The following is a 14477-nucleotide window of genomic DNA, read 5'->3' as shown; positions in this document are numbered from 1 at the left end:
CAAGTTCCTTTCCCAAGGACACACCAACGCAGCTGACTCAAACTGGCCAAGGTGGGTATCAAACCCACCGACCTTAACAATACAAGTCAAATGCTCTACCAACAAAGCTAATGAAGCTCCCAAAACAAGAAACAAATTATTTCAATCAAGCAGTGTCAACTCTTTTCGAGAATGAAAAAAAGGAAAACAACTCATAACTGAACATTAAAGAACTTGCATGCTAATTTTAATTAAGTTAATGTTGCTCAAAAATGTGCAGTAAAGTTTCAATACCTGATTCATGGCAAATCGTATGTTGAAGGATGTCATTCGAAGAAACACGGAAGAACAAGCTTAATTATCCAAAGGTCTTGTTTGTTAAGAAAACTTGTGTTGGATGATGTGGCATTTAGCTATTTATACACGTATGCAAAGACAGAAAAGACCTCTCTCATTTGCATAATTTATAGGGAAGATACACATCGTATATTATATTTTTTTATACGTTACAAATCTTAAGAATTTTATGCCTAACCAATTCATATTCAATGGCAAACGCCCCTCCCACTGTGTCTGACAGCAGGCCACCAACATCCATGCCCCAATGCATCTTTATTAAAGCAAACACGATTGTCATTTAGACAACATATATTTTACCAAAAAAAAAAAAAACACAACGAAGATTCGATTCTTACTTTGCTGATGACAGTACAACATCATGTAGGTAAGTACATAATGTCTCTTCAATACGTCTACATACAATCATATGTAATGCCTCCAGGGCACTAAAAGGTGACAGGGAGAAAATTTCTAATGAGGTTTAACAACGTGGCAAATGCCTTGTCATCAAATCATGACCATATGCTGCTACAACTCAATAAACTACGTAAAGGACAGTGAAGTAACCCGTATTCATTTTATCTGAAGTGCCCTATGGGGAAAATGTAACTGATTAAAATGTGTAGAAATCCAATCAAGCAACGATCGCAATCTTTCAATTTATCAAGTAATGGGGGCACCATCACAGCATTACACAAACACTACTTACATCTTATGTAATAGGGTCCTGAGTGACTGTCAAAATCACTTGAAGTTCTGACAAATGTCTATGTCAATCGTCAACAAATTCGTGCTCTAATTACGCTATTTTAGGAATCTATCAGCAAAAAGAACTAAATTAATTAATTAAATCAAATAAAAATACTAAATCTGTATAAGTCAAATCACAAATAACAACACAAATGTTTTCTAAATTTTTGGGGCTGGATGGTAGTATAAACAAGGGGCACATGTGTGCCTAACATCACTCACCTGATAACATTTAATAGCTGAAGCGCATTACTAAACATTCAGCTCAGAATACTTTTGCAAATCTTTGAAAAGAAAAAGGATATACAGATATTTGTTTGTTTAAGTTGCCAAACTTGCCTGGATATGTTAAAGAAACAAAAATGGTGAAATGTAAACTATGCAATGCTAAACTAGATGCAGCTAACATAAAACAACTTAAAACATACTCACGTAATCAACTTAAGTCCAAATACATGTACCTATTCACAAACCAATCAAAACGTCAGAATTCGTAACAGTCCCATTTCTCACAACAATGTCATTTCTATTTATGGCCATTCAAATGCTCTTGAAATGATAGCTTGTAGATAGGCATGTTTCAATATACAAAACGCATATGTATCCAAACTGAATTAAACTGGCAATGTGATTTTCACTGTGAACAAATTACTTCCCAGGATTATTAAACGCAAGAGCAGCTGACTACGCAATCTTGGTTACGATGGGGCTTTCTGGCATATACAGGTTTTTATATTTTTTAAGTATTGGCACCATATGAGAAGGAAGATCAGCGTCATTTATGCCAGTCTTAAAAGCCTTCAGGCTGTGTGCTTTATGTGAAATCTGGTCAGATTCCGTTCAGTTTTTTTAAAATTTTATTTAAAGAACTGTTTCTGAGGGTTTGTGTCCCTCTATCAGATCGAGCATGTGTTGTAACATGGCTGGATTCAGAACAGACTCCAACAGTATACTAAATGAAGTAGCAGTTAAGATGTCAGCACGGTGACCATAAGCCATACTTTCTGCTCAGTGACTTTAATGGTTTTAATGTTAAGGCATGCCCAAGCTTCATTTGTAATACCGACTTTGGATGCAACTGTATCCAACTGGGAATGGGATATGGAACACTTTGGGAAATGTGGTAACTGGAGACGGAGATCAATGGTATCAATGTATAGGGTGTTAAGTGTTTAGGCTCGAATAAACAGTAACACAAGAAAGTGCGAAAACAACGAGCTTTGAAAAAAATACCATAATTTATTTCCATGGAAAAATTCTGTAAAAATGAAAAAATATGAACTTACGGGTTTTAGGAATCAAATCCAAATATTATCCAAGAATAATCCACGAATAAAATTTTAGTAGTCCTAACAATAAAATGTTTTAATGATTTCAAATTCGAGTCCAGAAGAAGAATCCAAGATAGAAGACGATGACGTATGCTGTAATCTGTAGTGCTGAAGTCTACAGTTCCTTGTAGAAACAAGAAATATCACTCCGGTTTTGGAAATCTGAGTAAATTTTAACAAAAGCTGTCCTTGTTCAACAACTTCATATGAGCACACGTATTTTCCAGGGGAATTTTTTTTAATCCTTCTGAATCCAAGTAATTTGAAATGGCTCCAAACAGCACAACATACACCTTCCAGTGTAGAGAAAAAGTCCAACTAATGAGAATATCTCTCCTAAACAAAGGTTATATCATATTCTGAAACGCAAAAAGAGGGTCACGTGATCATGTTCCGGAACCTCGTTGAAATTATTTACTTGTTTGAAATGACGTACACCCAGTGTGGCCCTGACGAAAACCAATCGTTTTACTCTTAAGAAATAAAATTTAAAAAACCGTTTACATCTTAAATCAGTAGTCCCATCATGACCTCGACAACAACCAATCATTTTAAAGCAAAAATAGATCTTATTTACGTGGTTGCCACTAATTTTGAATCAAGGTCAGGATCTAGATCAACACCTGGTGTTTACTAAAACGATCAGTTAATGTTAAACAATTTTCTGGAAAAAGTATCATCTCTAGTAAATAAATTTACATTACAATAGCATGTAATGAAAAATAATAAAAAAATTAAAACTGACAAACAAACAATTAAATTGAAATAAATATATATTATATTCGATATAATTAAATCAAATATACATAACAAGGGAGGAACAGATCACCCTCTACACCGTCAAGCAAAGACTTGGCATGTGGAAATCCTCTGTGATATTTCCTTGATCAATGAGGAATGCAGAAGATCTGGCGGTGGTAGAGTCTCGGAGATCTTTTCCAAAATGGAAATGGGCTGTGCACCAAATAGTTTCATGCACTAGTTGGCAGCTAGCAGGTGGTACATTATATTTACTGCCTTATCAACTCCTCCGTTTCATCCAACTGAGGCCTTTCCTGGAGAGGGAATGAACATTCGAGGTGTAGATCACCTTCCCCTCCCCCAAAAGGGATTAGAAGTCGACCACCTCACACGCTCATAATAGCGTTATGTTCTCGGAAGGAAATTCACTGCTCATCTAAGGGTAGGTATCGCACCCTCCAACGAGGGAGGAGCTGCTCTGCAACCAATACTTCCAGGATAGCATGTTACACCCTCTATAATGGGAGGCGCAGCACCGAACCTTCATGAGTGATGAAGACAAACTAGGGTCTAACATATCTATATCATCTGACAAGTCACTGACCGGTGACCAGTTTAGTCACCAGTAAATCTCTGGTGACCGGCCACTGGGTACCAGTCACATCACTCAGAGGCCTGACAATACATGGATGGGGATTGGACTGCGATACCCCATCTCCCCACACTGACCGTCATACCTTTACATGACTGAGTTTGCCAGGCATGCCCGAATTAGGAAAGAGGATCGGAATCCCCGGGCTTTTTTTAATTATACCAATGAATCCATATTCACGATCACGATATCACTAGGCGTTTAAAATAACAGTGCCATCGCCACGGAAATTTCCAGACTGATTACGGCCAACAGACACGCCGCCGCAAACATCAAATTCCAACCCAACTATTCTACACTCGCGGGAGGCTATTGAGTAGGGTCTGCCATTTCCCACTCGACTGGATCCATTCTGGGTTTCAGCGCCGGCATGGCATTATCTGGTAATGGTGTGTACTAGGGACATTTACCAGCAAACATCACCATCGTGAACAATTTACTTGTCAAATGCTCAATCATACAAGGGTCACTCTCTTCGGTCAGTTCGGTTCCCAACGTCATTTACGACACGGCTATTAACGTCCCACCGAGATCGCTGATGCAGACTCGACCCAATCCTTTCATTTATTACTCTGTCGTGAACATGTACGCAATCTCAGAAATCACCATGTGGATCACGGATCAATCTGGAAACGCTGTCGACAACAACGTATTACCTGCATGTACCACGTAATGTTGCATAGCGATGTAAGGCAACGAAACCAGAGGTGTAGTCTTCAAAACAGTGATGGATTATATTATAAAATAATGAGGCTATCACGTGTTCAACGACGTAAAACCGTAGGTAGATTTTTATCCGCATTGTTTTCATCGATTCGATCGGCACTGCTTGGCATCACCACGAAAGCCACTACCATTAACCTCAAAACGGAAGAAGCGGGAGCGACCGGATCAGCCTCTGCCGCTGAAACGGTCGTACGACAGAAAATTGCCAGTAAGATAACTGGGCAGGTGTCGCCGGCGACACTCTCACCACAGCCCGCCATGGGAACCTTGACGCCACAAGCCAGGCAAGCTCTCGGAAAAAACTGTCGCTGAGTGCTCAGTCCGAGTAGATTTTGTCTGACCTCGATAGGAAAACGTTTATGTACCACGGGCCAGCAGGCACATGATGGTATATGGCATGAATATGGTGACCATGGTGTTGTCCGGTGTGATTTAATCGCATCAACATAATATAAAAACATATACTCGATATTCACACCCGATTACCCGAGGTTGAATGATGATACGCCATCGGCCACTCAATGACCGAGTGCGAGTACGTCGAATACCAGGACACGAACATAACGACCTATCGAAACATTGAGATGCGCGAAGAGGACGTGTACCTGCTTTCTCACAACGGCTACTTGGAGGTCCGGGGAAGAATTCGACCGGATGGTGGTGGAAATTATGCCGATAATGCTAAGGTCACGCTGAAGAATAACCGATAGTCGCTGTTTAAATCGTATCAGCTGAACAATAAGACCGTGGAAGATATCTGCCAATGGCCAGCACGATGATCTACTTGAACATGTTCAACGACCATTACATAAGATCGTGCACCACCACCATGTGATGGTACAGAGACACCAGAACGGGGGGGGGGGCGAGTGGTCTAAAGCGTTCTCCGTTACGGATCACTGCCATCTCACCTCTGTCTGTGTGGGTTCGAGTCTCGGATTTGGCCAATGTGGGTATGTGAGAAAGCTTGCCAGTAGCTTCTCGTGGGTCTGTGGTTCTTTCCGGGTTTTTTTTTCGGGTTCTTCCTCCACCATTAATACTGGCCGCCATGCATAGCCTATCGTGTGTTGAAAATGGGGTTAACCCCACAACAACAACAACCAGAACGGGTGCCAGTGAGTAACGAATTTTCAGCCACCGCAGACATGCTTCCCGTGGCCGGTGGTTGTAAAGATAATGCTCTCAAAGGAGTTAATTTCAGAACCAATTTTTCTTTCGCATGTCAGACCACGTACAATGAGGGATTTGCCACACCGACTAAAGCAGAAAAAGTTGCATGATGCTTCCACTGTGCAGCATTTCAGCGTGCTCTGCGATATCCGCACCATATTCGGGCGTCTAGCACATCTTGATCCTGGAACGAGATTCTTCCGCGCAGTACACGCAGAGGGCCGGCGGGGCTGGAGTTCCTACTGAAGGTCAGTTCATCATGACGTGGCTCTCGTTTTGGATGCCCCAAATCACCCACTCCACGTACCACACCATCAATTTTGAACCACCCTGGTGAGATTTAGTAAAACAGAGAACCAATTTATAGTCAGCAGTTTGATCGGACACAGCAAACCACGTCGTGGAGAGTAACCACCGATAAAGGCAGCGAGCTTCTATGACATGTGTTCGTAGCTTTACAGCTGGTGGCATGGCGTGCAAACCAGGAGGGAAACAATCAAGTGTTTGACCACAACCTCCTGAGCCGAATTGACAGCCGCATTAATTTCAGACAGCGATAACTTGAGAGTAATTTCAATGCCACCACGAGAAATTACACCCGCTTGTAGATGATGCTCATGGTGGCCATGCATAAATACCAGGACAGGGATACATGCACACAGGTTGGAAGATTTCGCAGCGTTGTACCCCATTTTACATTTCCATGAGTCCAAACATTCCGAACGTCTCAAAGATTCATCCGTCGATATCAAAATCCAGTGGACCATTGGCAATTCTAGAGAAAATTAAGTGTGTTACTCCCTGGTGACGTTAGACCGATTCGTGACACCGGATGTGCTAAACTGAAAGACGAACGTGGTGGTCTGAAAAATGACTATAGTCTGACTGCAAAAAACGGAGTTAACTGATAAGCTGCCCTTTTCCAGCTTTGACACAGAGAGAGAGTGTGATTAACCCGCATGCTTATTACGATGGATCTGGAATTCACTGGGTCGCTGTGGTGAACGAACCACATCGTCGCGATGTCGAGTACTTCGTGATACTGTCATTTTACCACCTCCCGATGAGGTGATCCGGTATCTGAAACAAATCATCGAGGTGCCGTGTATAATTCGTTACAGATTCAGGACACCGACGATAGCATGTGTGGCTGTTACAGCATCTGTTAAATCCAGCAGAAATACCATGGAACATCTCTTGTGGAATCCACTCAGAAAATAACCATTAGGTATAGCACAATCATCAACTCGTGGTGTCGAGCTAGAACGGGCAGTATAAATCCAGTGTAGTGATGACCAAAAATAGTCAACTTATGGTCAAATCGTTCTGTGAGGTGTGGAGCCAAAATATTGCAGATCGTGATGGGTAGCGAGAAAATGTCATTGGAAGTTATAGAGACAGTGTGTACCTTTCCTGTATGAAAAAATGCATATTTGTTACTCCAGGCACTACGATCTGGTCATGAGCTGCAAGGATCTTCGGATAGAGCAAATCTTTGTGTGGGAGGATGTGCGCAATGTGGTCAATGTCATATCCTGGGTTGTGCCATCAACATCCATAAAATCACCGGAAAACTTCCCAGACCCAGCAGTGGATGGACATTAGCAGGACACAGGGACATGGAACCCCCTGGAACAACAGCTGTTAGGTCAGGAGCCTTATAATGGTGTGGTGGTGTGGATGCCATTACACTGCAACATATTTGTTACAGGGATCATCCCGACGACAAAGCTGGATGCAACAAAGTCAACAAAGTCATGCTGAGGGATTTAAAAGAGATCAAACCGAGAAATTTTAGGGAACAAGTAGACTGCTCTCCCGTGTGTCGCATCATAGGCACTAAATATAAGTTAGGTGTCAGTATTTAGATGCAGGCAATGGAGCTGCTGGCGGAAAAGCTGCACAAACCTGTAAGTTCTTTACATGTTGTAAGGTCATTGCTGTGATGGTGGACGACATCTGGTCTGCGAATCTTGTCAACATGAGAAATTACGGCTCTTACAATGACCATTTCAAGCAGCTGTTGAAAGTCATTGATGTATTTAGCAAATATGCTTGGGTAGTTCCTCTGAAAAACAAAAAATGAAACTCTATTGATGAGGCATTGGACAGCATTCTGGGTGTGCACAGACCAAGAAAATTGTGGATCAATCACAGCAGTGAATTTTACAATGAAATTGTCTCAGACTGTCTTGAAAAAAATAATATGGACTTGTACAGCACACAAAATCAGGTCAAAGCTGCATTTGTGGAGAAGCTTAATGAAACTATGAAAAACTGCATGTGGAAGAGATTACTAGCGATAATAAAAACCAGTATTGAGATTTTTGCCAGAGATGGTAAACCAGTACAATCACAGCAAGCACAGAAGTATCAAAATGACGCACATGGTAGCGTCTGTGGGAGACTGAAAATAGGAAGTGACTAATGCCTTATTTTAAGGCATAAAATTAAGGTCGGCGACCCTATGAGAATCAGCAGACAAAAAAGCATGTTCAAGAAAGGATACAACTCCAACTGGATCAAAGAAGTTTTTGTGGTAGATACAGTAAAGAAAATGATGCCAGTCATGTACACACTTAAAAATGCCTCAGGGGGGTCCATTGAAGGTTCTTTTTGTGAGCATTAGCTGCAGAAAACCAGCCTGGGCATGTTCAGAATCAAAAAAGTCCTTTCAATAAAATGTAAAAAATCTCTCATTAAATGGTTTGGTTATCCTGTCATAATTAACAGTAGTGAAGGGGGGAGATTAGCCTCAATGGGAATTAGCATTACAGACCCCCTTGGGTTAGATTAGCCTCAATGGAAATTTAACATGGAGAAAAATCGTGGGTCAGATTAGCCTCAGTGGAAATTTAACATGGAGAAAAAATCGTGGGTCAGATTAGCCTCAATAGAAATTTAACATGGGAATAAATTGTGGGTTAATATACGTACAAGGGGAATTGAACATGGGATTTTTTTTTTTTAAATTTTTTTTTTTAAATTTTTTTTTTAAAAAAAAAGAGGGGTAGGCAATGGAAAGGCTATCTCTTTTCGAGAAATATGGCTGGCCCTGAAAAGGGCCTTTGGGTTTTTTCTTCTTCTTTTAACTTCTTAACTTCTTCCACCATCCTCTTATTTTGTCCATCAACCCCTTCTTCTTCTTTTCTGTTTCCGGCATCCAGTCCGGGTGGCCCATGGCCCTGAACTTCTCTTGGATTTTCATCCAGTTTGTGTTCAGTTTTTCTAGTTCTTCCTTTTTTTTCCTATTTTCTTCTTCTTTTCTTTCCTTTGACCACTTTTCTTTGATCTTCTTGACCTCTTCGGTCAGCACATTCCTCATTAGTTCTTCCGCTTTCTTAAGTTTTTCTAACCCCCACTTCGCGAAACACCAATCTGTCCATTCTACAATGTCTTCTAGAAAGCACCTTGCACTCGTCACATGATCTATTGCTTCTTTTAACTTACCCACTTTCACATACGGTGGGTTAATTAAACCTCTGATTCTCTTCTCCTCATCCTCTATCATTTCTTTTACAATATTTACGGATAAGTGGAGGCTGGTTACTTGTCTTGAGACGAAGTCTTTTGTCACTGCATACCTCCATTCCTGTTCAACCCTTTCTACTACACTCAATCCATCCACCATCCAATACCAACTTCCCATAAGATCGTTGTATAAAGCTGAAGCTGCTGGCATCTTCTTGTTCGCTTATTCCGTAGAATAGGCTCCAATGCCCAACACTGTTAGTTTTATACTGAAAGCGCGTACGTGAAGGAAAACATCCCCTGAAAACATAAAATTGATCTTACCTCGATCATGACCAAGCAACGCGCGGACGTGAAGGAAAACATCCCCCTACTTTTCTCATTTCATATAATAAAACCCTAACTATACTCTCCACATACGCTAAGAAACCCATAATCTACTATTCACACAAACTTACGTGAACGGTTACAAACAAAAACACACAAACACACAAACACATACACTCTCACTATGAATAAAGAGTTAGTTTTTATATTCACACTACTCTACCTACACACATTGGCAAATTGATCGTTATTTCTTTTCTAGAGTATTGGGTAGCCCTGAAAAGGGCTGTTGGTTTTTTTTGAACTCCAGATGCACCTATCTAATGGTTGCACCTTCCTGGCCTGGCGCCACACACGCATCTTTGACTCCAGTCTCTTTTTACTTTTTGTCTTGAGAGTGCAGAGGCGGGATGATTCGCTTCAACACCCCAGTCCTCTGTCTCGGGAATATTGTACGACATCCTCTCTTCTATTTTCTTTTCCTCTTCTTCCCTCTCTCTTCTCTCCTCCTCTTCCTTCTTTATTCTTGCTTCTTCTACGATAGCCTCCGCTGATAGTTCATTTACTATGCGCCTGGCATATTCCAGGTGCATCTGGAGTTCTAACAGTTTCACAATTCTGGTGTTCATTCTTCTGGTGGTGGTGTTGATCAATCAACAAGGGTAGCTAGACTGCCGAACGAGTTTCAATTTATAGTGAAAGCGCGGACGTGAAGGAAAACATCCCCTAAAAACATAAAATTGATCTTACCTAGATCATGACCAAAAAACATCAACGCGCGGACCTAAAAGAAACACTCACTCACTTTTTATGCTACCCATTCCAATTCTAAAATTTTTTATAAATCACTTCAATAGACTATTTACATACTCAAATCAATCCAATCTAACCCCAAATATACACATCAAACACCAAAAAAGACATCATTTTAATCTACTATCCACACCAACTTACGTGAGCACCTACAAACACACAAACACATACCCTCACATTTTTTTAAAAAAGAGTGTTTATATTCACACTACTCTACCTACACACATTGGCAAATGGATCGTTATTTCTTTTCTAGAGTATTGGGTAGCCCTGAAAAGGGCTGTTTTTTCTGTTTGCTATGGCATTCTTTTTTAGTTTCTAAGAATGCGATGTCCTCTGAGGATAGACTTTCTGGCGATAGGTCTGCTTCTTCGGAAAGAGAAGAAGAACTCTTTGGTGTCGATACGACAATCGACAAAGCCTCTGTCAGCTTCAGGTTGCTGATGCTGCTGTTGTTGTTGCTGCTGTTGTTGCTGCTGTCTCTGAAGTCTGTACTTCTCTGTCCATTCTTCTTTTTCCCTGTTCATTTCTTCTCTGAAGAGTTCTTCTATCAGGTCTTCAGTGATTTTTAACATTCTCACATTCTCTATTTCTTCTGGCTTCGGTATCAGACTGTGTCTGACCCTATGCAAATTCACGTAGGCTTCGTTGAGCTTAGCTAGTTTGGAGCACATCTTCGTAGGAGGATGAGTCGACAATGGATGGTTAGACTGGAAACAACCCCGGTTCTTAAAGTCAAAGCGCGGACGTGAAGGAAAACATCCCCCACACGGTTTTCGAGCCGCAACGTTCAGTGAGTGTCATGCGAGGGATAGTAAGAAATGAAAGAGCATCAATCCAACATTCTTATAGCTAAACAAACCACAAAGGCATTTTTTTTCAAAACACAACATTTTTTATTCAAAAATCACTTAACACTAAACAACAACTCTAACATTTTTTAACAATAATCCAACATGATAACATCAAACAATTTTTTTTTCAAAACACAACATTTTTTCTCAATTGACAATCTACTTTAAACAGGGCTGACAACGTTGTGAATGAAATTGTGATTTCCATTGTTGGAAATCATTAGGCCATTGATGGACACTACGTTTCCTAGCTTGAGACAAAAGATAAGCATAATGGTCACAAAACCATCGATCTACTTTCACATCGTTTCTAGCAGAAGAACGAGGATCGAAATGAGTCACTAAATGTTCTAAGGAATAGCCTAGGCTGCGATGATGCAGAAAATACACACAGTATTGTCCACACACCAAGGAATCTGTGCCTTGTAATTTCACATTATTGAATCGGGTGGTCTGAGCATTTCTTCTCATAAAGTCGATGATATCGTCTTCCAAAGGTGGCAATCCGTACGAATCGAAATATTCCACACATCCTTCTTGAGGAAAGTAGACGGCTACCCAGTGGGTTCCTGGGAGATGACTGTCGTCCGTGTTGATCACGTAAGCTTGATGGTCTTTAGGTTTGCGATGAGGGAGTTCATCTTTAGCACAGACGACAGGATTCCAAGAAGACGTATACGAACTGTGGTTCAAAAGGTAATAAAGTTCCCAGGTATCCATGTTTTTTTCTTCTTCACAGGTAATAATAAGTCGTCAATTCGATCCTGACTTTTTGCTTGAAAATGTCTGACGAATAAACGGTTATTCGTTCTGTTTCCTCACTCTGATTCAGGACAGCTTCGATACGATGGATCTCTTGAGTGGTTAATGGTGGACAAGAATGTTCACGCAAGTCTTTATACCACTGGTGCAACACGTCTTTGTTCGAGATGAGACTCCAAGCTTCGTCCAGATACTCGTCCAATTTTTCTTCTTGACTTAACATTAGGCATTTATCGTGTTGAATTTGACTGGGATGATCGTTTTGACATCCATAGCAATTTTTCTTGATCAATTCCGTCATTTTGTCGACCAAGTGTTTGGCAAAACAGGAGACTAAATGGGCTTCTTGTTCTGGCCATCTCGACTTCATCACGATCACTTCTTCGTCTTTGTCTTGAGATTCTTCTCCTTCCACGGTCTCCTCACATTCCATGTCCAAAGTTTCTCCACTAGGTAAAGAGGGATAACAATCTTCCATGACTTCTAATAATCTAGAATGACTTCTCTCAAACTGTTGATTTCTATGGTATTATCGAATTCTGCATACAGGATGACGTTCACTGTCGCCGGTAGTTTATCTGCAAACTGAAGTTCCACACGAATCTGGCCTGATTTTATAGGGTGGAAATGTCCCTCGTCGCTGCCTTGGTCTGGAGTGAAATCGAAAGCCCACAAAGCATAGCCTCCTGCGTAATCGTCGTACGTAATGCCGTGACTGGTGTTGGTTCCTAACTGGCCGGTGGCTTCGTACAGGGACAAGTACGATCTCAAGTAATTGTTCTTGGTAAAGTCAGGTTCGAAAGGTCGGGTACACAAGGTCTTGCCATCGCGACTGACTTCGATTTTATTCACGTTGAAGTGTTGAAAGTTGAAAGGATTTTCACCGAAGGTTCCGTTGAAGGCTGAATTCGAGACCATACCAAGGATCAAACGTTTGGGTAACTGTCCTTGGAACAGATGATCTTCGATCATGGAATGATGGTTAGCGGGAATGGTGAACGTTTTCACTTCCACGCGTTGTATGGGATACTTGGCGGTCGTTCTGCTCAACGTCTGACTGATGTCGTTACCTACTTTAGGTAACACTTCCACGCGTCGTACGTAGAGTTTGGCCTCCTCGATTTTGCTTTTAGGATTGCCAGCAGTAGTAGTATCAGCCAACAAATGGAAAGCGGCACTGCTACGATTCAGTCTCAGGCGGACATTGACCCCGTTCAGCAAATATTTCTCTTGCAACCACATGTCCAAATGCAAACGATCCATCAGTTCTAAACTCTGTTCACCTGTGATTTTCTTTCGTCTTTCCACAAAGCCGTCATTGTCTTTATCTGTTTCCTCAAACGCCTTCGCTTCGTCAGGTTCCCACAGCACACAGGCACTGAGATGAGTATCCTTGGCATCTATTCCGTACGTCAAGAGATTTTCCAGGTAGGCACGGTAAGGGTATGTATCCATGCTGCTGCTGACTAGTTTGTTATTCAAGTACAAGTCCACTGAGCTGAACAAGGAATGCATGAAATTGTTGACGGGAGCTATTGGCTCAGTGTCTTCTACTGTTTTATTATCCTTATCTAGAACTTTGACTTTCAGGTACAAGTAACTGCTGTTCAGATCGATGTAATCTTCGGGCTGTCCCTTGATTTCAAACTCGATGGGAGCAGAATCGGCCAATGAGGAGACGGGGTGAAATTCCACCCACTGGGATTCTTGCATGGTCATCATGGTGGGGGGCATGGCAAACAGATCCAGTTCCGTCTTGGAACAAGCGCAAGACTCTCGGTGCATCATTTTGTTCTGTTCTTTCTCAATAATCGAAAACGTCTAAGTCTCGAACGGTTCTTCTTTTCTTGGCCTTTCTCGCTTGAAGTCTGGTGAAAGGGTGTTTTCTTCGTCGTCGTCTCCTTCTGCCTTGTCCTTGCTGAATGCTTGACTCGGTAGCGTGCAGGGCATTTATAGGTGTGTCTCGTCGGCCCAAAAGGTCTTTGCCCGTTTGCAGCAAGACATTTTTGCCAGCCCTCATGAAGGCTTCTTTAGGGTTTTGTTTGTCGATGATGACATTTTGGAGAAATTCTTTGCCTTGCGTCAGTGCTGCATCTTTCAAGGCGTGCAATCCGCGTGTCACCATCGGTTTCAACACCGGGGCCACCGAACGAAAGGCCGATTTTAACATATCTCCTAAACCGTGTCCTCGCTGTCGAGCAACCCCTCGGTACACTGGATACATGACTTACTTACGAGTCGTGAGAGAACCGTTTTCGAAAATGGAGTTTCACCGTGACTTTTCCTTTGGTGAATGGAATATTTTGTCCCAGATCTCCTTTTATAGCAATGTTGACCGTGTCCAAATACGACTTGCTGACAGGCAAATAATGAGGATGGACAAATTCTCGGTGGACGTGATAAGTGTTTCCACCTTCTTCGTCAGTGATCGTGGCAGAATTTACTTTGAAAGGAATGACACGTAGTAACGGTACGGAGGTGTGTCCCACCACTTTGTACTCCACCACATCGGAGTACACGAAGATCAAATTCAGTCCTTGGTTCAGTTCTACCGGGAACTTA

The 14477-nt window shown here is 41.6% G+C and overlaps 1 protein-coding gene across 3 annotated transcripts in view; it reads right to left on the bottom strand.

Moving 5' to 3' along the window:
- Nucleotides 1–14477, bottom strand: part of LOC149802563 (bifunctional 3'-phosphoadenosine 5'-phosphosulfate synthase-like) — a 92731-nt gene that overhangs the window by 52328 nt on the left and 25926 nt on the right. Inside the window, exon 1 of one of the 3 annotated variants that reach the window (XM_089951827.1) lies at nt 274–411. The exons of the other annotated variants lie outside the window; for them this stretch is intronic. Within the exon in view, the coding sequence (XP_089807953.1) occupies nt 274–309 (36 nt within the window). The 5' untranslated portion in view covers nt 310–411. Of the gene's footprint in view, nt 1–273; nt 412–14477 lie in introns of those variants that run through there. 3 annotated transcript variants of the gene reach the window in all.

The sequence above is a fragment of the Sinohyriopsis cumingii genome, chromosome 3 (genome assembly GCF_028554795.1).
Source record: "Sinohyriopsis cumingii isolate HCF-2022 chromosome 3, ASM2855479v2, whole genome shotgun sequence".
Lineage (NCBI taxonomy): Eukaryota > Metazoa > Mollusca > Bivalvia > Unionida > Unionidae > Sinohyriopsis > Sinohyriopsis cumingii.
Note: the sequence above shows the minus strand (reverse complement) of the source record. Positions and strands in the feature narration are given on the sequence as shown.